This window comes from Gallinula chloropus (genome assembly GCF_964237585.1).
Source record: "Gallinula chloropus genome assembly, chromosome: 1".
Lineage (NCBI taxonomy): Eukaryota > Metazoa > Chordata > Aves > Gruiformes > Rallidae > Gallinula > Gallinula chloropus.
In genome coordinates, this window is record NC_140085.1 from 74,340,892 (window position 1) to 74,368,333 (window position 27,442).

The 27,442-nt window shown below is 44.7% G+C and overlaps 2 protein-coding genes across 2 annotated transcripts; one reads left to right on the forward strand and one right to left on the reverse strand.

The window, feature by feature from the left end:
* Positions 1-2,903: 2,903 nt before the first annotated feature.
* MED21 (mediator complex subunit 21) lies at positions 2,904-9,474 on the reverse strand. Its single transcript, XM_084279607.1, has 4 exons — positions 9,378-9,474; positions 8,980-9,094; positions 6,946-7,046; positions 2,904-4,124 (listed from the first exon to the last, which is right to left on the reverse strand). Exons 1-4 carry the CDS (start codon positions 9,417-9,419, stop codon positions 3,948-3,950), a joined length of 435 nt encoding a protein of 144 aa, XP_084135733.1. The 5' UTR covers positions 9,420-9,474; the 3' UTR covers positions 2,904-3,947.
* Positions 9,475-11,162: 1,688 nt separating this feature from the next.
* On the forward strand, positions 11,163-27,244 carry TM7SF3 (transmembrane 7 superfamily member 3; the record flags this gene model as incomplete). The annotated part of the gene is made up of 12 exons (XM_084264823.1): positions 11,163-11,232; positions 17,337-17,491; positions 19,176-19,326; positions 19,743-19,863; positions 20,640-20,811; positions 21,578-21,755; positions 23,050-23,136; positions 23,577-23,657; positions 24,344-24,496; positions 25,771-25,868; positions 26,245-26,407; positions 26,882-27,244. The coding sequence occupies 12 exons, from the start codon at positions 11,163-11,165 to the stop codon at positions 27,142-27,144; spliced, it is 1,692 nt and encodes a 563-aa protein (XP_084120949.1). The 3' UTR covers positions 27,145-27,244.
* Positions 27,245-27,442: the final 198 nt, after the last annotated feature.

Genomic DNA, 27,442 nt, shown 5'->3' on the forward strand with positions numbered 1-27,442 from the left:
CACTTTGAACCTCCATTGTTTCAATTTACGTTCTCTGCCATTCTTCTGCCATGCACCACTGCAAAGAGCCTGGTCCTGTCTTCTTCATCACCTCCCCGTAGCTATGGGCAGATTTCTGTGAGGTGCCCCCAAAGCCATCTCTTCTCCCAGCTGAGCTCCCCCAGCCTCTCCTCACAGTGCTCCAGCCCACATCACTCTGGTGGCCTTTTGCTGAGCTTGTAGTTTCTTAACAGCTTTTTGCTGTTGGGGGCCCAAAACCAGTCAGTGTGTTCCAGATGCAGTCTAACAAGTGCTGAGCAGGGGGGAAGCAATCGCTTTCCTCGATCTACTGGCTGCGCTCCCGCTAACGCAGCCCAGGATGCTGCCGGCCTTTTTCACTGCCAGGGCCAGCTGCTGGCTCACGTTCAGCTTGCTGCCTGCCAAGACCCCTAGGTCCATCTGAGCAGAGCTGCTCCCCAGACTTCAGCCTGCATTGCTGCAAACTCCCTTCCTCCCCAAAAAATCTCCCTACATCAATCCCCCAGGGGTGGCCAGGACATGCCCACACGCAGCAGAAGCTCCCAGACCAAAGATTACCTGCAGTAGCAAGCCAGGATCAGCTTCATAAAGGCAGGAAGCTAAACTGTCCTTACTGCACTTTTCCCCCCAGTGTCCTTAGACTGGAGTGTACTAACTCCTCTGTGCTCTTGCATTTGGAAAGGAGAGCAGCTGCTGCGAGGTGTTCCCTTCCTCCCAGCACGGCTGTTTATAGTAAAGAACACCAGGCTTTGATCAGCCGCTTCTATTTACTAAATTGATCCCAACATCTCTGCCAGTGGGCTGTATGGATTCCCAGCATGAAACGCTCCTGCTCATTTGAAGTGGGTGAGATTGTTTTTCGATGGAATTTTCTGTTCTGCTCCGCACCATCATTCTTCAAAGGACAGTTTGCTCACTGGGCAGCACTCCTTGTCCAACAGCACATGCAGAACCATTTTATGTCTTGCTCAATACTTTTGTTTTCGTCCCATGCTGCTTTACCTCCATTTATCCTCCCCACTAAAGCTTCCCTTTGCAGCTCTCTCGCATGTAACCCGATATGTTTGTTTGCAGCTGTTTCATAGGGGGTTTTTTTTCTCCCCCCACCCTCCCTCTCTTCAGCATTAAATCCATGGAGGCAGTTAAGACTTCTTGGGGAGGATAACAATACTTTTTTCCAAAGGTATTTGCCTCCCTCTCCCTTTTTGTAGCTGAAAGTTAGGGTGCTAAGGGGTACACACGCAGTAATCCTGCATGCCCCACAATTCTTGCACGAGTACCACCCCCTAAGGGCAGCACTACCACTATTACAAGCTCTCCTTTAAACCCCAGCACAAGGGGCTGGACAAACCAACACATCTGTGACAGAGGGGAAAGGAATCCACATCTCAAGCCCAAATCTAACACTTTGCCCATCAGGCAGCCATAGCAAATCTGTTTCTCACCTTTCTACACATCAAAGCTCAACAAAAGATATACAACCACACCCACTGAGCTGATGCCAGTAAAAGAGCAGGTGAAGATTTACAACAGCTAGTCCAGCAACACAACATAAGAAGATTCATGGGGTTACACATCTTGCAACAATACTCACTCGAGCTTTACTTTATTTCTCAGGGAAAAAAAGGGCAACTTTAGGTCTCCTGTGTTACTGGGTTGCTTTTAAACTGTATCAAAACCCTACATCTCTAGTAGCTTGGTGACACTGACTGAACTACACACAGGTGAAGTACTGAAAAACCACACATACTTAATAGGGAGCTTATACCTCTGACCAAGGGTCACTGCTGAGTGTGATTAACTGTTTGATACCAACGCACAGTTGAATGTTAAAGTGGGACAGTATATTCAAATAAACAACAGCTAAAAGAAAATGCTCCTAGTTAGGCAGTATCAGGCTGCAGAAATACAGCAGTTTTCCAGTACAAACCACAGAAAGCTGTGAAACAAAAAGAACCTCATTGTTACTGAAGGTAGAGACCATTTCCCACAGCAAGAGTTTCCAAGTTAACAAGTCTGAAGTGATGCACGCTAAGCTATACCAAGGAATCTACCAAGATCTTACTTTTTCCAGCAACATTCACAATTCAAATTAAGACATCTCAGTGTGTGTATATATAAAAAAATTAATCCTCAAGCAAAGCCTTAACATTTCACCCCAAGTTTCTAAGTTCACTAGTTTACAAAGCAAACAAAAAAATTCCAACCCACCCTTCAACTGACTTGAGATGTACTGGATGTTGCTTTTCTAGAGAAAACCAAAACCTGGCCCCATGACTGACTTCAAATGAAAACCCAGCCACTCCAGCTCCCTGGGACACGGGCATATTTACATGGCTTAGTAAATCACCACAGCACAGTAATTTTTACAGAACTGGGGCTGGGATGTAGCCTGTTCACCTCCCCAGCTGTTTTTCCTGAAGCTGGATAGTACCAGAGCCTCACAATAGCAGGCTATGACTAGAGATATGCAAATTTGACAAAATACTAGTAAATGTTAAATTCAATTAAATACCAGTCTGATTAAATGCTTCAGGTTTTGTGACAGGTAGGAACAGCTGTGTATTTTTCTAATCCTCAAGCTGTATCCTGTGCCATGTTATACTCGTACTCTGAGAGAGCGGCTGCATCTTGCTCCTTAAGGATGCTACAGACATACCTGAATTGCCCTCACCTGTTCTGTATATTGGATGTGCCACTGTTGTATATGAAGTAGGTAGTTTTGGTCAGAAAACAAGCAGGTACATGGCGATAAAGGGCACCCTACAACGACACAAGGCTGCTAACTGAAAAATGCAGGAGGTGACTAAACGTTCAACTCTAAACTCAGACACTGAACCCTACATTAGCTGGTGGTTTGTTTCAGTTTGTTTTGGGTTTTTTTCCAAATGTAACAGGAAATGTTGGTACTTCTAGAATCCCAAAACAAAAGGCAAAAATTTATTCAGAATGTAAAGATAAAACCGAGAAACTCTCTAGGGCATGTTGGGGATAACAGGCCTCTTGCTGCTTCTGATCACAGCATTCACGTGGCAGCCACTGCTCACAGTGAAAAGCAACATTACATAGTAAGTTATTTTCAGTTTCCTCGTTGCTAATTTCTTCCCAGACACCCAGTGCTTCCTCATTGCTGTCCACTTTACAGGCAGACACCAGTTCCCACAAGAATGCAGGGTATCAGCAGAAGCAGAGAAATGTCACAAGCAAGTAAGAGTGTCACATGCAGTAATGAAGTCAAAGACCCACTTGTGAATTACAAATAATAAATACCACTATCAGCCACTATCAGATTCTTCCAGGTTGGTTCGGGTTGTTTTTTTTTCTAAATGAGGTGCCAACAGCAAGAACTTACTCTGCAAACATCAAAGTTTACTTATCCCTTTACTTGATCTGTAGAGGGTGGTAAACCAAGTAGTAACACAAGTGTTTAATTACCCTTTCTGTTAATTGAAAGAGGCTGCCACCACTGTATTCACATCATTGCCTAGCACTGCCTTCGCAGAACTCTGGCAAATGCAGGTGTGTCTGTGTTTGAGCCTTACAAAAAAATACACCAAGCCCATAAAAGTCTGAAAGTAGGAGTGAGCAAATTGCACAAATCCTCTTAACACATCTTCCTGACAAATTTGCTTTAGGGACTAAGGCCTAGTGTAACGAAGATAACAACAGATCAGACTCAAGTCAGACACACAGAAAAGCAAACTCAGAACGGGACGCTGTAAGTAACAACAACAGACATGGATACAGGTAACTGTAGGACAGAACCACCGACGGTACAAAGCGTGTCCTCGCACAAAACCCGCAGTTCCAGCCTCGCTACGAGACGCTGTTCCGGAGGGCCGGAGCTCTGCCGCGTCGCGCCGAGCTCCCCGCGGGTCCAAGGCGCCTTTCCGCGGTCGGGTTCTGCAGAGGCGCGCTGCCCTCTGGCGCTACGAGTCTGGAAGGGGCTGGCTGTGAGTACCGCTTCTCGTCTTCAGCTGCGACTGGGCGATATCTGCCAGGGCGCTCTGGATCTTCTCCAGCAGCATATCCCCGCGAAAAACCACCTCTTCCAGCCGGGCGGCTGCCTCGTGGTTTTCTTCTTCTAACCGATACAGACTAGCAGCCTTTAAAACAAAAGGGAGAAAGAGAGAGAATCTGCAGCCAGAGCACAAAGTATGTTTTGCTACTGCTGAAGGGCATGAAACCATCAGTACCCCTGAGAAGAGAAGGATTCTCTCTTTGGTCCCTGAATTCTGCACCAGCACCTTCAAAGGAACTCGTTAAAGGTTGGGGGCTAAACCACTGCAGAGCCACATGGAGCAAACATAAAGCCCTCACCAAATAGAGATGTTGGCTCCTTTCTGACTCTTGGCCCAGAAGTACAGCTCTTCTCAGTGAGAAGAGAGTATTTACCATCTCCCTTCCCCACTCCCCTACTGAAAGGTACTCAGCAAGATATAAGTGCAACTTAAACCTTTCCACTAAATAGCACATTTCAGATGAAACTTTATCATTAATTTTTTTTCCTCAGTATTTTCTATCAGAACCAAATTGCTTTTCGGTGAAAATTTAGTGAAACAAAACATTTTAACTTCAAAATATTTTAACACTTCAAAATATTTACCAAATTTAAAACTACTAAGACTGGTTTAAGCTGAACAACAGAAAAGCCAAAAAGTAGTTTAAAACTGGTATATCTTAAGGCATATACACGGGTCCCTACGAAGTCTTGCTTAAATTAATCACAAACTTCTATCCACATATTCACCTTCTGTTCTGCAAGGCTGATGTCTTTAGGGAAGGTCAATATACACACGAAGGACCAGACAGCCCTTGGAGAAAGGGTCAGAGAAGGAAAAGGGCAAAAGGTGGAAGTTTGAAATTTAGAATCAAGCTCAATGACTTCAGTCTCAGCTGCTGAAGAGTTGACTGCAGATAAGCCACAGACTGGAGCAGGATATACACTGCCAACTTCACCACAAGTTTACTCAAAGGGGATGGACGGGCACATCACGTTGGGCATTAGTGCAGCAGCTTCTTTTATCATTTAAGACAAGCCTCAGGTTCAACACATAAAGACAACCTGAGTATAAAAAAATATCAAAATAGGTTGGCCTAAGTACATCTGTTAGCCAAGTATCTACCTACCACTTCCCGATAAAACCTATGCTGCACATTTCAGAGTGATCCAAGCACCTTCAAAACATTTTTTTAAAGAATGTCACAATATTTATCTTTAATAAATTGACCACCATGTTTATCTGTCTGGTCCAAAAGAGGACACCCAATTAGTGAAAAAAAGAGTTTTGTGACAGAGACAGAACTTAAAGGACACCCTGCAAACCCTTTAACAACCAGAAACACTGTGGAAGAACAAAAGGCTTCAGAAAGTGGAGGCTCTGCAGCTGCAAATTAAACAACACAAAAATCAAAACTAGAACTATGTGATGGAATCCAAGCTAACTTCTCTCTAAGCCACGCCAAACAAAAAGGATGAGAAATTCTTGTGAGTCTGCATTAACAGAGCAAGACACAGTTTATCACCTCTAAGGTGCTGTATCACTGAAAGAACTCCACGGACTTAATTAAGAGAAACCACCAGCCAGAACCCAAACCTTTCCCCTAATGCACAACCAGCTCTTCCTTCTGAAGCATCCCACCTTCCAGCTGTCACTGTGATCAGGCCCTGCTCAGTCAGGGAAGAAGCTGTAACCTGCCTGCAAGCAGGTAAGCTGCCTTCAGCTAATAAACACACAGTGACATGAAATGCTGCTGCTGCTCACGGGCCCAATTAGTAGGTTCAGCAATCACTGCGACTGGCAATGTTTTCCAAATTTAACCTCCTCTGTTTAAGACCAAATGTAATGTCACTGTCAAGTCGTTTGTATTTGGCCCAGCCAATAAAAACATTAATATTTGTCTTCTGTAAAAAGCCTTTGAATAGTTACAGATTATCAACCCAGGTGTAAAACCCTCAGTTGTTCTTAAAGCAATTCTAGGTGTCTCACAGAAACTGCACTCTCTGCATCCTTGTTGCATTCTAAAAACAAAATACTTGATGTAAACCTAGCAGATGCTGTTTAATAGGCAAGATTCATAGAAATAACATTAAAAAAACCCAACCCAAACAAACAACAAGCCAACCCAAACACAGCTACAGTCTTTCAACTGTGGGTCCAACTTAGAACTGAGAAACAGCAGCTTCACAAGCTGTCTAGAGCAGTTCAGCTCCTGTAAGGCAGAGAATGGAGGCTGTGATACTGGCTGCACCTGCTGCCTGCTCCCAAGCCCCTCCTGGGTACACCTCTGGTCTAAAGAGACACAGAACCAGAAACAAAAGCACCACATTTATCTGGGTGGTCCAAAGGAAGGCAACTGAGTAGTGAAAAAAATGTTTTGTGACAGAGACTGAGAACTTAAAGGATACCCTGTGAACCCTTTAACTACCAAACACTGTGGAAGAACAAAAGGCTTCAGTGAAGTGGGGGCTCTGCAGCTGCAAAATGAAACATACTCCTAATAAGCAAGAGAAGGTGAAAGATTATCCAAGGAAAAAAAAACCACAACAAAACCCCCACAATGCACCAGTACTCTTGCATCTGTTGCATTAATTTGAGCATCTGGTGAGCGCCTTAGCAGTTTCTAGTATTGTGCTGTTAAGATTAAGAGCCCTTTTAAAAAACCCCAAAACATTCTAACAGAAAATTAAGTTTAAAATATTCTCACCAGCTATAAATTTATTTGGAATAGAGGCAAGTTCAGTATTTCCACTAAGCCTGCGAAGTACTTATAGGCTACCACCAGAATGGGAAATTTACATATTAAAGCTGATATTGGTAATTTTTCAGTATTACATGGCCTAGAGAGTGAAAGAAAAAAAAAAAAAAGAGTTAAAGATGTTTGCCTTCAGTTATGTTTTGATATTTTAATTGAGAACACTCTTACCTGCAAAGCTGCTGTTGATTCTTCACTAGGCAGGGAATCTATCAGAACATCAATATCTTTCGCAGTCCGTGCGATCAGCGCTGCGAACAGCTGGGCGTACTCTTTAAAATAAAAGATAAAAAAATAAGAAAAGTCAGCCCACTCAGAACATTATTAGAAATAAGCACCATTCTGCATACAGAAAGTTCTCCTATGCGAAGAAAACAACAGTATCAGAAGTGAAGGGATCTCAGCCACGCCAGAAGGAGAAGGCAGGCTGAGCCCCATCCTAGATTGAACGAGGTAACTGGTTATACAAAGGGCTGGGCTTTGTACAGATGAGAAAATACCTGGAACTGGGAAGCCAGTTAAGAAAATGACTAACACCAGTATTAAGTGTCCTAGTTGCTACATCAAGTATTGAGAAGTAGCTAGAAACTCATTTAACTTTTCAGCCCTTGCCCTGAAATCTGCCACTAGAAAAAATAAAGGAAGACAAGAAATGACATCATGATAGTGATGCAAATAGGTGGATCATTCAAATCATGTTAAGCAGCAGATCATCAGTGAAACAATTTGAGGGGTTGCAATTTTAAAAAAAAAAAAACCAAACCAAAAATCAACTCCTATTCAGCCACAGAAAAAGTTAAAATTGTTCCTAAGAAATGGAAAAGGATTGGAAGATTGTAACAGACCTTTATTTAGCTGCTATATCATTGAAAGAACTCCATGGACTTTTAATTAAGAGACACCACCAGCCAGCACCCAAACCTTCCCATATGGAATCACATCCACTCTGTTTGAATTAAGCTCGTTGTTACTGCTAAAATATCAAAACAGTCCTTTTCGATTTATCATTTAAGATCTTATCTATTTGTTTATGTTGCTTCCACAAACTGTGGAAGAAGAGCTTGACATTCACACAGGTATGCTTAAAGTAACTTGGGGAAAAAAAAAAGCCAGCCAAACAACAAGACCAACAGATCAGTTTAAAGCTTGCTCAGGACCACCACAGGGTTTACCTGTAACGAGTTTCAAGGCGTTCTTAAGGCTTTAAACATCTGAAGACAAACAACTGGCAGGCTTTATTTGTCTCATCAGCATTGCTAATGAGAGTATATGATTTTACTGAAGTCACTGCATTCAGAATTTTGGGAAAAGACAAATCAAAAGAGAAGTCAGTCATAACCTACCACTTTAAGACCTTAGAGAAGCATCTAGCTCCTGGCACCACCCTGATGCAGGCCCCTGGGACAGCAGCAGGTGAGATGAGGAAGCAAACACACCTTTCAGCTGTCTCTTCTAATACCAGTTTTGGAGAGCAAGCCACCACACAGCAATAAAGAAACGGTATTCAACTGTCCTAGAAAGCACATCACTGCGCTCCAAACCAGCCTCTCAAAAACCAAACCCCACTCAGGATTAGAGTAACATGGTTATTTAAATGCAAACTTGAGAATCTCAACTCAGAACCCTTACTTCACTTGCCACTTTTGTGTCTCAGATCGGTTTTTGTCTCTCTCAAAAAATAAAAGCAAACAAAGATAGCCAACAACAAAACCATAAATGCTACTGGTGAGATTCAACATTACATTATTCCTTAATCAATTATATAAGCAGATAACACATGGAGAAACACAAAAATTAAAAGTTTATGACATAGAGAATTTTCAACTAGGATATGATTCCATAAACCACTATCTCTTTCTAAAAAGGTCTCCTGTAAGTAACAGACAACTCACCACCTCCCACAATGCTGCTAAAATTACATATAACTGCAGAGCTACTATATCTGCAAGAAGAAACCAGCACAAGAAATACACTGCAATACTTACTTAAAATTACATTTCCACTATCACAACCTTATGCAGCAAGCACAGCTGACTTCACTTTGTCACGTACGGCAAATCACCAGTTACCAAAACAAGGGCCCTGATGCTGTATTACAGACAGCACGCCCACATTTTGCTAAGAGCAGCAAACAGACAGACGGACGGACAGACAGACGGACAGAAGGACGGACGGACAGACGGACGGACGGACAGACGGACTTGCCTTCCGTGGGGTTGGCAGGCTGGTCCTTGTTTATGGCGGTCTGAATGTTGCTGAAGGAGGCCGGGGGGCCGCACTGCTGCAGCACTCCGATGGCGTTGCAGAACTGGTCCGCGAGCTGCAAGCGGCAACAGAAGAGATCGCTTAATTACCTCAGTTTTACCCCGCGTCCCAGCGGACCCCACGCTGCAGCCCCGCCCCGGCGTGAGGCGGCGGGCGCACGCCGCCGCGGCCCGCAGCGCCAGCCCAGGAACGGGCAGGAGGCCTGCGGGGGGCGGGATCGCGCCCCTGACACACGCAGCGGCCGGAGCCGCGAGGCGGCCCAGCACCAGCCTGCCCTCCCCCGCCGTGAAGCAGGAGGCCGAACGCCAGGGAACAGCGGAGAGGGGCACCCGCCTCACCGAGTTCACCGCGTCCTGCAGCTGCGTTAGCCGATCCGCCATTGCGCCGCCACACAGCCGACCGGGCGACGACAGCCAGCGCGGCCAATAGCGCGGCTGGATGTTGGCCGGGCAGGGGAGGGATGGGGCGTGGCACAGCGTAGCGCAGCGCGGGCTTCCTTCCGTTGGGGCAAGGCGGGCGTAGCGCGTCCTCTGCAGGTCGGGAGGAGTCGCGGTCCCACCTCGGGCCGGGCGGCAGCCCCGGCCGCCCCACGGGCAGCTCCGCGCCCCTTCAGAGCCTCGGGAAGCCACTTTCTCACACTTCAGTGCTTTCTCGCCTGTGTTCAGCAGCCGCTGAGCAGCTGGGCTGTGGCCAGGCAGGCCCTGACCTCGAATAACGTTGTGCTTCGGCAAGAGGCAGGCTTGCGGGAAGCACCCACCTCTGCTCTGCGCACTGGCGGCGGGGGCGGCTGCTGCAACGGGTGCTGCTCAACTGGAGGAACTGGCATATCAACCCCGTTTATTTCTCTCAGAAACGCCAGCCCGCCATCACGATTAGTAGCAGGGTGAAAAACCACCCAACCGATTCCCGCGCTGGTGTGCCTCCTGGCCTGTGAGCCGTGGAGCGTGTGGCTTTTGCTGTACGGCGGTTGCTCAGACCATGGCTGAAGGCAGCACCGCCATGGAACTGCTGTTCTGTAGACCAAAACCTAGTGCGTGTTTTTAAGGGGTTTACAACTGTTCTTGAAGTCAATGGGTTGGGTTTTTTTTTTTTTCTTGGGACTTCATTTGCTGGATGAATGCCAGACTGAGCCTGGAATTATCAAGGCTCGTGGCACCAGACAAGCCTCTCATGGGTGCTGTTTGATTGTGACCAAAAGTCACAGGTGAGCAGCATGAGTGCTGAGCTGTGAATGAAGCGTGACTTGGTGTCAACTATGACAGTGGCAAACACTAAAACAGTGCCTCATGGATTGTGACTTACTGAATCAACCTTGCCAAACAGAGCAAAAACTAACCTCGGCAAACTGAAGGAGGAAGGCTGCCTTCCTAAGTGTAATAGGCAAAGGCAGGAAGAACTTAACACCAGTATATGTGAAAGGTATAAACACGAACCAGCACTCCTCTCTCTTCTCATGCCAGACTGACAGCTTCCGTCTGCATCTGAACTAGAAACGCGACTGAAGCAAGCTGGGGGGGGGGGGGAGGCGGGAAGAGGGGGGAAAGGGAAATTAAAATAAGGGCTTTTTAGAGCCTAGGTTATGAAATGAATTCATAAATGAGACTCCAAACAACAAAGCGAAAGCACACGCCCGCCCTGCCCCGCTCCCCCCCCCCCCAAGGAAAAAGACTTTTAATTTGACTTCTGTTTTCTACTGTCACGCACCCGTGAATCTCCTCCACGCTCTTGGGAGTGGCCTGAGCACATGCCATTTCTTACCGCTGTTTACAAGCCAAACTACACCCCCCCCCAACCCCCCTCAAACCCACCCCAGCAGCTGCATTAAATAAAAAAACACCAAAAAACCCAGAACATTGACCTTCCCAAGCTCCTCACCCACCGCACAGCCGGCGGAGGATAAAAGCCGTTGGGGGTCTGCGATGGCAGCTGTTACCTCAGTCTTCCCGCGCAGGTGGGTGAGGGGGTTTGCGGAGCCCGCCTCTGCCGGGCGGGTCCTGTGAGGCGGCTCAGCGCCCGCCTTTGCGGGCGCTGCGCCCGCCTCACAGGACCCGCCCGGCACGAAGTCCCTCCTAATACCTCCGGGCCGCTCTACAGCTTCATCTTCCTCTTCTTCCCTCAGCGCTATGCGGCTTTTTCCCTGCGCCGTGGTGCTTCTGGGGCTCCTGGGGGTCCCGCGTAATGGTGGCGCCTCAGGTGAGTGGGGAGCGGGGCGGGGGTGGATGAGGGGCTGCGGCCGCCATTAGGCCGCCGGAGGGTCGGTGGAGCTGGGCTTGCTTTGAGGAGAGGGCGTTTTGTGTGGAGGGCTAAAAGGCTTGGAGGGGAAGGGGTTTGTTGCTAGGGACGGGCTTGCAGAGCTACTTAGGGGGTGGGCGCGATCCAGGCAGCGGGGCGATCCGCTGCTGTCATGGGAGTTGAGTAAGAATGGAGATCAAAGTGAAGATGTAGCTGCCTGTGCAGCTGGGGAAGAGGTACGCCTTTATGGTTATATGTATCTTTGATGTGGGCAGGGAGAGCCCTAGCCGTCTTCCGTATTTATTTTTCTTTTTAGCAGCTGAATTGTTAGGAGCGCCATGACTTTAACCCTTCGGTGGGTGCGCTGGGCTAATTTTAGTTGTGCTGTTGCAATGTTACAGTGCAGGCTGGTGAGTTTGGTCTGGAGTTGTAGGACTGCTAAGGAAACAGGGCGGCATTCACTCCCTGAGTTCGTATGAGATAGTCTAATAACAGGGTCTATTTTTTTTTAACCACATAGTGGTTCCTGGGGGTTACAAGCACCCTGCAAATTATGGGTTGAAAGTCATTGTCCCCGTAAAGCTGAGGAATTGGGTGAAAGCCCTTGAAATTTGGAACCTGGTTCTTAAAGCTACTTGTTGGTCACGGTGATGTAATTTGATTTTATTTGGCATGGGACTTTTTTTTTTTTTAAATTCCCTTGTGTTTCTCCATGTGACTAAAATAGGCATCCAGGGATAAGTATAGTTTGTGATGATTTAACAGTCACTAACTATTTTTTTTTTCTGGTTAACCTCTTAGCTGTTCAAATAAAGGAAAAAATAATTCACTTCCTTTCAGAGATAGTTCAGAGATAAGCAAGCGGTCCCTTATGTTAGGGCTGATGTAAGCCTCCTTAGTTTTTCTTAATTTTTAAACTCCCTGCTAATGAAACTTCATTTTCCAAAAGGAGAAATCAACTCTTGGAATACTTTGCAAGGCTGCAGGACTCCTTCTGGAATCAGTCTCTAGAAGATTTCTCCTTCCCCTTCTCATCTTACACCCTCACCCCAGTCTCACGCCCAAGATCTAAGTGGAAAGCCAAGTGTTTCCTGTGTCTTGCAGGCCCTAGAAGCTTGGGCTTGGCACCTAATGGTGGCAAGCAGGTCTGAGAATGAGGGCACAATGGTTTTAATTCTTAATGTGTACATTAAAAGATGCTGACATGCAGTTTGTCTCCCAGACTTGATTGAAAATGGGTCATGTGTTGAGTCTTTTTTTTTTTTTTTCTTTTTACAGTATGTAAAAAGGCAAAATGAATAAGAGATTAAGTTAACAACTTTGCCTTGAGGGAGCATGTTGCTTGATTTCCTTGCAGAATTGGGGGGCAGGGGAGGGTAAGGAGTGTTTTCATCATAAGAAGCTAATAAGCTGTGTAACTTGTGTGCTGATCGTTAGGCCCTCTAAACAAGGACACTTGCTTAATGGTTCACTTATTCAAAATTGTCTTGTGGTTATTCAGTCTTGAACACCAGGTTTGCAGGGGTGGGCTCTGCTCTCTTCTGGTACTAGAAGATCCTGCTTAATTTTAAAAGTACTGATAATTAAAATCTGTGCATGGTGACCTATGTTACCTCTTTGGGGTTCTGATAGGCTGCTGCTCTTCAAACTTAGCATTCCTGCAGAAGTATTTTATGTATCAGGTTTGTTATGTTCCAGGGAGCACCTTCCCAAAGCAGGAGCACAACTGGCCTCGTTTGCTACATCCAAACAGGGTTGTTCAGTGTTGGAAAAACTGAAGTAAATTTATAGTGCAGTCAGGATTAAGCCCTTCTCGGAGAGAGTTTATCTGGATGCACTTGTTTTGTACCAGCTGTTTAGTCTATGTGGAGACAATGTTTTTAAGTTGAGCCTCACACAAAGTTATTCAGCTGTCTGAACAGTTGTTACATCTTGAAGTGTTATTGCCTAGATGTGCAGGTGGCATCTGAATCAACAGTGCCAGCACTGTGACTGAGACCAGGTCTTGTTTGTTCTGTCTGTTAATCAGTGTCTTAGTAAAACTGTAAGCAGGTGAGTCTCACTTTTCAGGCTGTAGGAGATCTCATGATCTCTTGCTTGGTGAACAGAATAGTCCTGGGATGGGAGTGGTGCAGTTGGTGACAAGCCACATTCTGTGAGCTGTCCATTTTAAGCATCTAACTGCTGCTAAGTGTGTATTTCTGTACATGTGCAACTAAAGCTCAAAAGCTTTCTTAAATAATCTTGCTGCTTTTGGGGTGGGTGCTGTCTTTATTTGGGTTTTACTAGGGTAGGAAGGCCTTGTAGCAGGACTCTGCAATGCATCCATGTATGCATGCCCTTACAGGTCTGATATAATATGGCTGATGGCTTTACTTTGTTAGGTAACTGTATACTCATGTTTTCCCAGCTCAAACTAGTTTTTATTTTAAGCTTGTGTTTCATCTTCATTAAATGTCTTCATGTGACTACTTGCACCTTAAAACTTACGTAAGGTTATTCTGCTTATCCACTGCAACGTGGTTGGCATGGGGTAGAAATGTGTTTTCTCTGTGGGAAACCTCTTTGGAGGCAAGCATCCTGCTTGGGCATGGCCCTGTGAGTTATGGTTCTTAATGGCAGTTGGACTGCTGGGTGTCACAAAGAACGTAAGGTGGCTCGCTGGTCTATCGGTGATGCCAAAGGACACACTTGGCTATTGGAGCTGGAAGTGAGGTTTACTCAAAGCACTGAACAGGCTGAGCGCTTGGCACTGAATCAGCAGAAGGGAAATGGTTCAAGCTGGCTGTTGCTTGTTGAGGAAGCTGCCTATGTTATAGGGAAAGGGTAATAAATGCTCATCCTCTGTAGAGTTGATTACCTTCTTTCTTTAAGAATAAGGACTTCAGATCTTGGAAGAGCTCTGAGAGGTTCAGTTCCTTTGCTGTCTTTACTGGTTTTGCCCTTCACGTGGGAGAAGTGACAATGGACTGTTGTCCACCTCTGCTCATCGGTTCTTTCATACGTTTGAATATCTGTGCTTCTATTCTAGTATCAGTGGTGCTAGCAGAGTAATGCATGCTTACTACATATTTGCTCTACTGTTGCTCAGTTTGTATAACACTGACTTCCTTTAAGTATGTTTTCTGTTGATAGTATCTACAGTAGTGAGGGTTTCTCCCTTATGTCTAACACAAACCTGCTCTGACATGCAGTGACTATTGTATTTGTCTCTGCAAAGTGAGGGAGAGAGGGGATCTTGGAAAACATTTCCAAACCTCCACTGTTTGAAACAAATGAAGCAATAAAAAAAAAATTGCTGGGATGCCTGGATTTTGTTCCTGGCTCTGTTGCTGACTTGCTAGGTCAACCAGCTCAGTTCTGTGGTGATGTTAGTGTTGCTGCATGTGCTGCTGAACCTGCAGTCCTGTTTGGTGCGCTACCTTCAGTGAGATCAAGCTCGCCCAAAGAAACCTGCATGCTGTGGTCAGTACCATGTGTTTATGGAGGTCTCTGTATCTGTCATCCAAAGCATCTCTGGCAATACTAAACTCTGTATGGCTCAGGTAGCCTAATGCCTGTCTGAGAACTCATGTTAACAGTAGGCCTGATAAATTGTGACTTGGTTAACTTGTCTTGCTCTCTCTGCTTCCTTCTCAGAACACTACCAGTGACTTTTTCAAATAATAAAGAGGAGTCTCAAAGTTCTGCTGTCCGTGGTCACATAGCAATTGTTTTTCTAGCAAACTTCTAACAAGGCTCTGCTGCTCTGCAGTGCTTGTGGACTCTCCTTTTAGTCATTTTTCAAGCCTAGCTAGAAGTGTGGTTCAAGGAGCCTGTGAACAAGCAGCTGAAAAATACTTGTCTGATGGATGTAGCCATTCTTGTTCTTCACCCTGAATCTATGCTCTTCTGTCTAGACTTTGGTTTAAAACGTAGGTCACATGCACTGTTTTAGGAGCAATTATGCAAACAGTGAAGCAATGTAGAACACCATACCTTTATTTGCCACGCTAATTAAACTTGAGAGAGTGCCTCTGACATTTAGTGTCTCATGATCACGTTGAAGTAGTGGCTGCATGTCTTGCTGGCAAATCTGCTCCTATTTATACAGAGGCCTCTGGGTATGAGTACAGAGGGGAGGTAAGAAGCAAGACAGAGTAGTGCAGGTTTTATCCCCCTTGATGTAAAGCATAGAGAGGATGCAGCTCTTTCCTTGAAAGACCATTTATCTAAGTGCAAACGTCCTGTGGTTCAGGAAACCACACTGAAGCTCTTGATGAAAAGTATTTTTCCTGCATTCTAAACTTTCACTCCAAATTCCTGTGTGTGTGGATATAGCCTGTGCTTTTTGAATGCTCTTCTTTAGCATTTGTCCTACTAGTTCCATTTCTTGTGGAACTTAAAAGCCAAGGAGGACAGAGGCCTTGTGAAGGGGAGGATATCTTAATGCTGCTTGAAGGACTCATCAGAAACTGAAGAATACACAAAGGGGTCTCTCTTCATAGCTCTAATTTTATATGAATTACTGTTTGAGAACTGTAGTGGAAATGTTTTATACTTTAACACAACTGCAGGTGATGGGACAGAAAAATGGAGAATCTTTTTTCTTTTCCTCTTAAATGGCTTATGATCCCCATATTTCAGCTGCGGCTTTATTTGCAACGCAGTACTGGTATTAAATTTTGGGGCTGAGCATGTAAGGGTTGGAGTTAAAAAGCAGAGGAAAATCTAACTCATTTGCTGCCTCAGCTGTGAGGAAAGTGGAAGAAGCAGGAGGGCAGGAGCTCACCTCCGTTCATGTAACACTAACAGGCAGAGAAGCTGGCCAAAGATGCCAGTTCTTGGCAGAGGAGAGTGAAAAATGACAGGAAGAGAGTACAGAGGACTGGGTACAGGGCTGTCTGAGAAGACTGTAGTCTGCCTTTTTTGTATGGGAGACCACCTGAGTCGTCAGCAACAGTGTGTATGGGATGGTGATGTTGCTTATTCTATGCTTCTGTTGGACTGCTTGTCAGTATCAGCCATTTACAAGAGGCAGTTTTATTGAGGAAGTACGGTGCATGTGCGTCAGGCTTGATAAGTTTTAGGTCTGCTGGGCTGCTGCATATGCGTGTTGGGAAGTTCAGGGAATACCCTAAAAGGCATTGTATATGTTCTGCAAACATCTAGTCTGACTACTGACCACCAGCAAGAGAATCTTGTGGCTTCTGTACAGCTTCTCTTTCCTCCCTTGACATCCTCTGACCCTCAAGACCTCAGTGCAGCCAGGGAGAAACCAGACTTTCTTGCAGGACTTGAATGACAAGCCAATGTTGATTCTCAAAGAATCTTATATCCTAGATCAGGTGGCTCTCTTTAAATTAAAATGGCAGTGGACCATGGGGGTTGTGCTCACTGTAAGAAGAAATAGTCTTGGTTGTGTCTTGGAAAAACCAGACAGATTTTTAGATACAGAAGTCGGGGTTGAAGAGCCCTAGTAGTTTAGAATAGCATGGGAGCAAAAGACATGTGAAACAGCTGAAAGTAGGTAAGTATGTGTACTACAGATTTTTCTCTGCTACAGAAGTTGACTCCTGTGGTCTAGGAATTCACACAGGAAGCCGAACGAGTATTGCGCAAGCTGACTGGCTGATACAACCATAGTGGCCTGCGTTTGCCAAAGAGCAAACAGTCCTGAGTATCTTGTATTTACTCTACTGAGTGTTACTTGCTGGTGGTTGCACTGGCTGGTCAGCTGCAGCCACTGTCTTGCTGATGAGCTCAGTTCTGTCAAATTCTGAGCTGCCAGTGGGAAGTCCTGCCCCATGAGTGTAGGCCAGTACCAGGCTGCATGGTGAGTTCTCTAGCTGCACCTGCTCTCATAGGTATAGTTCTGCGTATAGCAGTCTCTGAAACCTTAATATTGCTTGCAAGGTGATAGTAAACATGAAGCAACATCTTGCTCTGTTCCCAGCTGACTAACATGAGGCTACTGGAAGCTTTCAGGCTTCCCATGGTAAATGGATCCCTTGAGATGAAAAGGTGTTTTGTTTTGTGATTTTTGGTTTTTTTTTGGTTGTTTTTTTTTTTTTTTTGTAATGCAGGTCTTCTTGAGCTCTCCCTGGGAAAATTCAGAAATGTGATACTTAACCAGACCGGTCCAGTGGAAGCTGTAATCAGGAACATTGCCAGCAATGTGACTGTTGTGGTTTTCCAAGTACATGCCCAGCAAAGTGATGTGGTGATATCCTTTGAGAAGGTACGGTAAGAGGGTCATTTCTGTTCTCAAGTGGTACTTTTCTTTCAACAAGGGAGTTGGCTCTGGTGCGTATCTTACCTGCATGGCTCTTAGCATTTCTGAAGCTAAAACTTTCTCATATTTAGAGCTGCTATTTTTGGGAACTGAATGGCTTTAATAACTGTCTTGAAAATGTTTCAAGGAGCTCTGTTTTTGGTGGAAGTGGTGCTTTTGATCTGTGACTGCTGATGACTATCCATCAGCCTGTCAGACTAGAAACAGATTCATAATGAGTATTTGGGAGGTATGTCATATGTTAAACATGATCACTACAGGATATTTAATTGTCTGCTGTTTGTGTGGCTTGGGTGTACAGATATGATATCTCGCTACCCCTAACTGTTTGTCCTGAATCTTATTGGTGGTACATGGAAAAATTCCTCTATGGTACTTCAGTGAAGGCTGCTACTTCTAGCCAACAGTATAAGTATTCTTATTGCTGCATGTCAGCCTCAGTTTATCCCATCACTACTAGGATGCAATCTAAAATACCAGTTTCTTTTTTTAAGCATGCTGTGAGGCTCTTAAGTGGTATTTGAGCAAACATAGGCTAAGCTGCAGGTAGTAGATGGACATCTGACAACTACATTCCAGTTTTTATCTTCCCATCAGTATTTTCCAAATGAGAATACACTGAGTGTCAGGAAGTGTCCTGGGAAAAGCAAGAGTTACAATATCCTGTAACACAAGTCACCCAGCTCAGTCATCTTTGTACTGGAGAAATAGCTGGGACTACAGGGCTAAGGTATTACTGTTAAACCTGTTCAAGCTTTGATTCCCACTGGTAGAAACTTCTGCTGTCAATTCAGACCCTCTTTACGTTCATGGTCCTTACCAGGCAAAGGACAGCAATACATAAATATGGATGTACTGGTTTTAAGATTTGCCTACCTCTAGAATTATGAAGCTGAGCCAGACCTTAAAGTCTACCAGGTCCAAAGTGCTTCCTTACAGCATTGCCTCTGGTAACTGTGGCAGTCCTGAACAAAAGCACATTATCCAGCCTGAAAAATAGATAGGACTGCAGGTCAACCTGTTGTTCCACCTATATGAGTGTGATATTACCATTACTGCCTGATCTTTCCTCAAGACCCCTGGTTCTGAAAGCAGTGATAATGGTGGGGATTGGGTTAGTAGCTGACCTGGCCCCAGCCACTTTTGTCTGGTGTGACTAGGGTTAAGCCAGCTGTCATAGTCATCTCTGTTCTGGTAGAGATAATGAGATGCTTCTGCACTCTGGTTCCTGGAATTTACCTTAGTGCCATCTCAGCTTTGAGAGAGATTCCAGTCCTTTCACAACACTGCTAGCAGTTCCAAGGCTGTGCAGTAGTAGACTTCCACTACCTAGATTTCTCTGCAACTTGTTTGGGATTATTAACTGTTTAGTAATCTCAGACATATCACTTGAGGTTTTTTGAGCCTGAGCTGGGCAGTGTGCAGTGTCAGAAGCCACAGCCTTTTTTCCCCCATCTTCCTTTTTTTACCAGCTGGCTAAGGGCTGAATATCTCATCTGCAGCAACTGGCACTGAAGTGTGTGCCCTGCAGGTCTGTGGCAGGAGTGTGACTCCTGTGCAATAATACATGAGACTGGTAGAAATCTTCTCAGTAAGAACTGCTTGTTTATGTAATTCTTTTTCTGTCCAGAAGCCATCTGTGAACAGCTCAGGAACCGGAGTGGACAGAGGACTGGTTTCCATCCTTCGGCCTCAACAGACTGTATGTACATGGTACCTTTGGTCACTGGATGCTAACCAGGTGCTTAGCACAGCTCTCTCTGTTCCCTACATGGAGAAAGGTATGCTCTCCTTCCTTGTTAGGGGTTACCAGTTCTGCTTTCAAGCTGTGAAGTGCAGTGTTGACCTTTCAGTGGTGATATTCTTATGTGGTGTAGACCATATGACTGAGATGACAGAAATCCTTTGAAATCGGCTGAAAAAACTTCAGCACCACTGAATCATGCATAGGATGCACTGTGTGGTCTTGTAATAGCTCCAGCCACAGGATTGAAAACTGCTGTGCATATGTATCAGAACCTGTCTTAGACTGCAGTGAAGTCACTTGTGGTGTCTGCAGGACAAGAACCTGCCAATATTATGTGCTCAGTAAGCAGGTTATGCCTGCAAATGTGTACATTGCTCAGGTCTTAGAACTTTTTTCATGCTGTGTAAGGGAGAAGTGAAAACTGCTACAGTTAACTTTTCTGTGTTCTAGATCCTATTCCTGGAGGCTGCAATCTAGAATTTGACTTGGAAGTGGATCCGAATATTTACCTAGACTATACATTGGTTGATATACATATCAAGTTTGCCCCTGCAAACTTGGGATATGCCAGGTGTGTGAAAAACTTCAGTGCATTGATCAAGACCTTTGTCCTGTGTTTGGCCAAGACCATAAAACAAGGCTCTGCTGAAAAGGCTGCTGGCAGAGATCTTGTTTCCTGCAACAAACTGAGAAGTAAATGAGAAAAAAGAGAAGGGGGAGAGGTAATACATGAGAGATAAGTTGAGTTGTGCCTTGTGGGAGAGGCTTTGTAACTTCAGATGTGCAAATGGTTAGGAAATACTGTATCTCCCTGTGCCCCATAATGACTTTAGACACAAATGTACCTCAAACAGATCATAGCCAGTTTCATCATTCCTTTACTGGTATTGAAGCACAATAATGACCTATTGTTTTGTTTAATATCAAGATTTCAAGTTAGAAGGCGTTATTTCATGAATGCTGCCTGCTGTCACAGGAGATAGGGAATAAGCAAGGCTATATACAGAGCTGTGTATTGGCATGCATGGAAAAGCAAACAGTGATGCTGTGATATTTGCTGTTGTGACCTCTTGGAGTTCTTCTGCTGGCTGCTTCTGGCAACTCGTAGAAGGCCTCTGTAAATGGGAAGGCAGGTATCAGCACAGACACTGCCTGCATGCTTCAGAGTGATTCTGCGTAATACCGCTGTAGTTGGTGCTCACAAACACCTGCACTCTGCTTTTGAATTAACTGCTGGTGTTAGCTTCTAAAGAGCAGAAGCCAAATACTGCCAATGCAGACAGGAAAGCTTATGTTAAGATCTGGGGGCTTGTGCTGGGCATGTAGCTGAACTTTCTCTAATTGTAGAGGAGCAAACCCACCATCCTGCGATTCGGGGACTGGTCAGAACTCCAGGTGGCGGCTGCGCTATGATGTCTACCAGTACTTCTTACCAGAGAATGAGCTCTCTGAGGTGGTACTCATGAGCCACATACGGAAGATGTCTGAGGTGCAAAGTATCAAAGCTAATGGCATTAAGGTAAGTCTGAAGCACTGGTGTGCCAGGCACGTGGCAGTGGCACTATCTTAGGACTTCAGTGACTTTTTCTTTCACCACAGTGTTCCCTCAGTGACATCGTGGCCAGCATCCCATAGCCAGGCTGCCAGTGAGTGCTTCTAAATCCAGAAATAGAGCCGTCTCTGACAAAGATGGATAGTCTCCTGTGATGCCTGATAGATGCTGGTGTCTGGCATCCTCAGATGCTGAGGGTTGAGCAGGGAATGCAAGGAAGAGGAGGGGAGAGAGTATAGTGGAACTGAAGTAGAAATGGGCACCATTTGGAGTGGTATAAAGATCTTGTATGCAGAAACAAACATTTGCTGCGTGTTCACCTACCTGCCAGCAAAGAGACTGGAAGGGACAGAGGGGATAATTGTGGTAGTCATAACCTGCTTGGTCTTGCTAAGGTGTAGAATTAGCAGCCTTGCCTGGGTTAGTAGACTGTAAGGGAACCCAGGATGTGTCCTCAGATAGAGAGGAGCAAAACACGAGTGGGAGAATTTCCTGGAGTTTTGATTCTGGCTTTTTGAGGCTTCAAGAGGAAGTGGAGTCTGTCCTGTAAGCCTTTTTAATACTTCAGTTGGTGATACTAAGAGGGTTCAAACAGGAGGGCTCGCAATGGAAGTTCTTGCTGCTCATCTTCCTTGAGGTGCTGAGTGTTGCCTCAGCTGTGTGGGCACATCAGCATGCCATCAGTAACAGTGACAAGCAGTTCCTTGCCATTAAACGCTCGTTGCTGTTCTAGATGCTGACACTGACGACTGATGACAAGACCAATGTCTACTTTTCATCACTTCCTGGACAAGGTGTGATCTACAACGTCATAGTGTGGGATCCTCTTTGGAATACATCTGCTGCATACATACCTGTGCATACATATGCCTGCAGCTTTGCTGACCTAGTGGATAACTGCTTTTCTCTCAGTAAGTTATGACTTTTGGGTCCTTGTCAATGCATTTCAAGCTTATTGTGCAGCAACATGGCATGCAGTGCTTTTGAGGTTTATTTTCTTTATGAATATGAAGGAGTTGTTTGTACACTGGACACTTTCTTCCTTCTTATGATGGAGTCTGCTTCTTGATTGAGAAGAAATTCTAGAATTATAAAATAAGACTAAGGAGAGCTATTAGCAACTGAATATCTAACTTAATGGATGTTTAATGTGTAGCTTGCACACACATAGTTTTCAACTCTGTAGTGCCTCTAGCTTTTTCCACTTGATTGGACGTGTAATCTTAAGTAACTTGTGGAACTACAGATGCCACATGTGAAACTAAGCTAATAAACCATCAGACAGATTAGAGTCTAACCTACTTTTTTTCCTGACTGCTGGTGCTAACAGGAGTTGGTAACCTACAAATATTTTGCAAGGTGACACTCACCTAAAATAAGTGTGATGATAATGCCAGCAATAGCGAAATGACTACAGAGTTGTGCTGTTTTGTACAAAGTTATATAGTGATAGAATTTGAGTGGAAGAGCAGATCTGCTGCCCTCATTATGCCTGTGAAAGCGACAAGAATAATGGGTAGGATGTGGCTTATAAAGTAAGATTTCTTCTCCAGATTATTTTCTTACAGTATGCTGTAACATGAGTAACTGTTTTCAAACTTGGTGATTTTTTGCAACAGCTAGAAACAAAAAAATGAGGTCAAGTGCATTCAGTTCAGATAAGGGAAATGTGGTTTACTTCTTTCAAATAGCTTAAATTCCAGTAAGAATTTTGCTTAGGAGGCAGAGGTGAGCCATACTGGGATGCTGATGATGCTTTGTTAGATTTAGTATATTAAAGGGAGACTATGGTTAAGGCTGCAGTGATAAAGACAGTTAGCTGTTGCCTAAGTCACTAATCCTCTAGCACTGACTTACTTTTTTAAGAGATGGTTAATGTCCCCTTTTAAAGCTGAGTGGAGAATTTTCAGGTAAAGCTGTATCAGTATTATAGACAGAAAGTTACAGTTGCTTAACTGTTACAGAAACTTCAGCCTTTTTAATAAGGAGGAAGCTTTTGGTTTCTTAATCAGGCTGGAGCTACTTCAGTATTCTGTTGGAGAGCCTATCAAGATAACTGCTGGTTCTGCTTATGTAGTGCCTGAAGGAGTGGCAGTGATTAAGCTGTCGATTAGATGCAGTGACAGCAACTCCTGACCTTACCGTAGTCTTATTGTTGGAACTTCTAGGCAGAATGCTCTAGTAACGTTTTCTCTTTTTGTGTAGGCAAACTCTCTACCAAATTATTCTTCACTACTTTTGCTGTTCTTGGTCTCTTCACTTGCTTTTTTGGACACAGATTCTGGAAAACAGGTACTGAATGTTTTTCTTGTATGTCTGGTTAGAATGACATAGGTGTAACTTGCTGGAACATCTACGGTGCTGTTATTGCAAGGAATCGCTTGATAGTGATTACATGCAAATTAGGACCGCTGCTTTGCTCTAACAGGTTCAGAGCTTGTAAGTACAGAGCAAGTAGTCTCTGGTATTCAACAAGAACATAGAAACAGGGTGCCTGCTGGGAACGTAGATATAAATAAGTCATTTTTTGACTGTTTGAAGTGCTTGAGGGCACCACTTTCTTGAACAAAGTGTTGTCTGGCTTTCCTTTCATGCTTCTGGGCTGGTGAGCTTTGAGGTACCTTCCCTGTTGTAACATAAAGATGTACTGAAGTGGGCTTGGTGTGAAGTGCTACCAGTGACAGCATTCTGAAGCACTTCTCTTTTTTTTTTTTTTTTCTTCCCTTCTCTAGACTTGTTCTTCATGGGCTTCATATTTACAGGATTCTTCTTCTTTGTATTCATTACAAGAGTAACTGGCCTTGGCTACGATGGTGAGTAGTTGTGTCAGGACTCTTCACAAAGTATTACTGCCATGAAATCTGTAAAGTCTCAGTTGTGCTGCTTCTTGGCCAGCCTTAAGATGTATAGGAGGATGATATCTAGCACTGTGACTACAGTAATACAAAGCAAAGTAACTGTTGCTTCCACCACCAGTAGTGATGCAGGACTCATAGCTGCAACTATTAAAAACAAATTTCAGTGTCTATCCAAGGAAGATACAAGTTTTTAGAAACTCTGAAAACTTGTGGCATGCTTCCTTCCCAGTGGGTGGAACTCAGTTTTGGATCAAGTGCTGATTTCATTTGTGAAATTGAGTGGAAGGTCTGTCAAAATGAGTTCCTCTTGTACTTGTCCTACTTTGTGTAGTTAATCTTTTGATACATATGTGTTAGCTGTTGTGACCACAGCTGCCCTGGGAACTCAAGGTGCTGATGTACACAGTAGCAGGGCTTTCCTTTCAGTCCTGTGCCACTCTCAGTAGCTCACCCTGGGCTGCAGGCTGCAGTCTGAGTGAAATGCATCAAATACTGATACTGGTTGGGCTCCTGTCAGAAGGTTTTCATTAGGTAACAAAATCAAGTGTGTAAGTAAAGCTGCTGGGTACACCATTGCTGTAACTGAAGGCATCAGAGCATTACCACAACTCTTAGTTTGGAACTCCCCTTTTCTTTTTCAGTGCGCCTTGTTTTGACAGCAGTAGCCGGGATTGTTGGAGGGCTCTTCCTGGTTGCAAGCTGGTGGAGATTTGGCTCTGTCCTACTCTGTATGTTTATTATTGGACTTGTGCTGGGATTTCTCTTTTCATCAATGATCTTCTTTACTCCACTAGGTATGCACTGAGATACTCTGTTGCAATGCAGGCTCCCGGGTGGAGCGTTCCTGCAGTATTAGGGGCACGCTGCAAGGTTTCAAAATTAATGTTGCTATCTGGTTTATCTTAATGTGATGTTTGACTTTCCCTTTCTAGAATTGGGAGGATTAGAGGTGTACCTGAAGCCTTTCAGGCGTGCTGTAATTAAAAATTACTTAGAGAACCTGCACTGGTGGGAAAAGGGAACTGCTTATTCTGCAGAGAACTCACTGAGGCTCTTCCTGCTGAGCTGCATGCCATCTCAGCAGTCTGATGCCAGCTCTGCTCCAGGCAAGCACTTGCTGTCTTGAATGCTATATTCAGAGCAGGTTACAGTGGAAAATCTGCAATATAACTTGGAGGCTTCAGGCATAAATGCATCATGATTTAAGAGGACCTCTTGCCGCCATCTTTCATCATGGTTCCATAAGAGTCAAGTTTGTATTTGCAGTTGGATTGACTTCTTCAGGATCTTTGGGATGGCCTTGCTAAGAGAGAAACAACAGTCAAATCCCTTAACAGCAAGCAAAGGCTGCTAAGCTGGAATCCCTCAGGGATATCAGAGCATCAGCCACACTTCTTTCTCTATTGTAATTTTGAATCTTGAGATTCTTCTACCTAAGATCCCTTGGTGAACCAGTATTTCATTCTCCAGTTGTCTGTGTTTGACTCAAGCCACAGTTCTGTGATAATTCATTGCAGTCCCTGGCTGCTCCTCATTAGTAAAACAGTGACTTAGATGGGGGTCAGCTTGTCCTCTCTGTTTAACTGACAGGCCTTAGAAAACAGGGGAACCAAAGTAGTGTTTGAGTGATTTCATTACTCTTTCTGAAGCCAAAAGAGTTTGTTGCCTTGTGGCACTTCCATGGTATTAGTTATGCTTATGCAGATACAGCTTTGTAGGTTATAACCCTATATAGGCAATAAATAGCTTTGCATAGGGCAGAAGTACTCTGGTACTAATTATTCAGATAACTAACATATACCTTATCAAAAAATCTTTCTCATGGACAAGATGTGCTGTCCCAACTTGAGTACAGGACCTAAACTCAACTGAGGACAGTCTTTTTCTGTTCTTGTCTTGAGTAACTGTTACATCATATCTTAATCAGCATTTGAGCTCAAAAGCTAAGCTTTTCAACACTGTACTCTAGATTTCTGATCTTTGTGGGAGAAGCTTGACCCTAACCATTTGCTACTTAGCAACACATTTCCTTTTTGCAAGTTACATGTGGAATATGGTGTCTTTGCAGGAGACTACAGGGTCTTCCGTGATGATGTTGTGTTTTGGGTGACCTTTTCTTCTGTAACCTTGCTGATTCCAGTGCTTTTTGTTGGCTGTCCAAGAATTGTAAGTAATCTTCACTGTCACCTCAGGAGGAGGGTGGAAGGGGTGTCCAATTTGTTAATGTAAAATGTAGTCCTGTGGGACACGTACAGAAGACTTAACGCGCCTTTGTGGAGCTCAGCACAGGGCCAGCTCTAAGCAGCTCCTGTTCAGCCCTGCCTGTGCTAAATGGCCCATAAGCAGAGGCATGGCTCTGATGTTGCACATAGCCTCCACTGACACTTGCAGTTAGTCAACTTCTCCTGTCTGAAGATGCCTAGGTAACAGGCACATGCAGCCAACTTCTTGTGGAAGAACAGATACAAAATGCTGCCTTAAGGAGGTGGGGAATAAAGTGTTTCTCGGTCTCCTAAAGCTGTGTGTTTGTCTTCCTCTGTAGCTGAACATACTGGCCTCTGGAATAGTAGGCTCTTATGCAGTGATTCTAGCTATTGCTTGCTATGTCTACACAAGTCTTGCTTACATTACCTTAAACCTACTCAGAAGGGTCCTCAATGATTACTTCAGCAGAGCTTACACCAACGTGCCTTTTCAAACAAATGGTGAGTACTGCTCTTCAGATTCTTTTTTTAAAAAAGAAACTGCAGCCTCTTTGGTTCCCTTGTAAGCAGTGACTGTTTAGGGTGGGAAGGGCTGAAAGGAGAACATAGCAAGTAGTGTCACATTAACACCTGGGTGGCAGATTCTAGTCCTCCAAAAGCAATGTGGGGTAAACTTGAAGGCTTCCACCTTCTCTTCCAGCAGTTATGTAACAGAGGCCCTTGTGAAAGGTGCTTCTTGGGCTTGAACTGACACCTTGCTCCTGAGTCTGCAGAGTGGACAGTCAGAAGGATTAATACAGTGGCAGAACAGGCTCATCTCAATGCCCTGTGTGTTCTTGCCTTTGCATGGGTACACTCAAGGCGTGTGAGACACAATACTGCATTCCTTTCTGTTGCTGAACTTGGTAGTGTTTGTGCTCAGGAAAGGAGAAAATGTCCTGCTTTGATACAGGGATCTGTTTGTCTGTCTTCTAGACTTCATTATCCTGTCCGTGTGGGCAATGCTGGCCCTCAGCGGAGTTACCGTGCAGCTTCGCCGAGAGAGGAGTGAAGTGCCCTTCCCGCCACACCCCTACCTCACCTGGAAGCGGGAAAGGGAGCGCAGAAGCACCAATGTTTTAGACCCTAGCCATCATATCCCTCCCCTGAGAGAGAGGATCCATAACAAGCTGCTACACATCAAAGAGTTTTTTCAGAAGGAGCAGCCAGCTGGGGAAAGAACTCCGTTGCTTCTGTAACCTGCCAAATTACTGGTGGGAACAGAGGACGAATCTAGGAATGATGAGATGAGTGATTACAGCAAATGAACCGGTGTTGCAGGGTTTATCACCATCACCTTGTCCTGCTTAACAAGAGGATCATATTTGCCCAACCTGGAAGAAGCATTATCCGCCTGGTACACTACATTGTTGTTTTGTGACTCTTTCCTCAGTGGCCTACTCAGCCTGCTGTAACTTATGTATGTCTAGCTGCAGAATCTCGTGCTAACGGTCAAGTACAGGTATTTATCTTGTGGTGACCTAGTTTGATGTCTGG

Excerpts from the sequence above, each read along its gene's own strand:
- MED21 (XM_084279607.1), bottom strand. The coding sequence starts at position 9,419 with ATGGCGGATCGGCTAACGCAGCTGCAGGACGCGGTGAACTCG. Across the intron at positions 7,047-8,979 it reads GCCTGCCAACCCCACGGAAG|AGTACGCCCAGCTGTTCGCA; the intron begins GCAAGTCCGTCT and ends TTTATTTTAAAG. Across the intron at positions 4,125-6,945 it reads AATCAACAGCAGCTTTGCAG|GCTGCTAGTCTGTATCGGTT; the intron begins GTAAGAGTGTTC and ends TTTGTTTTAAAG.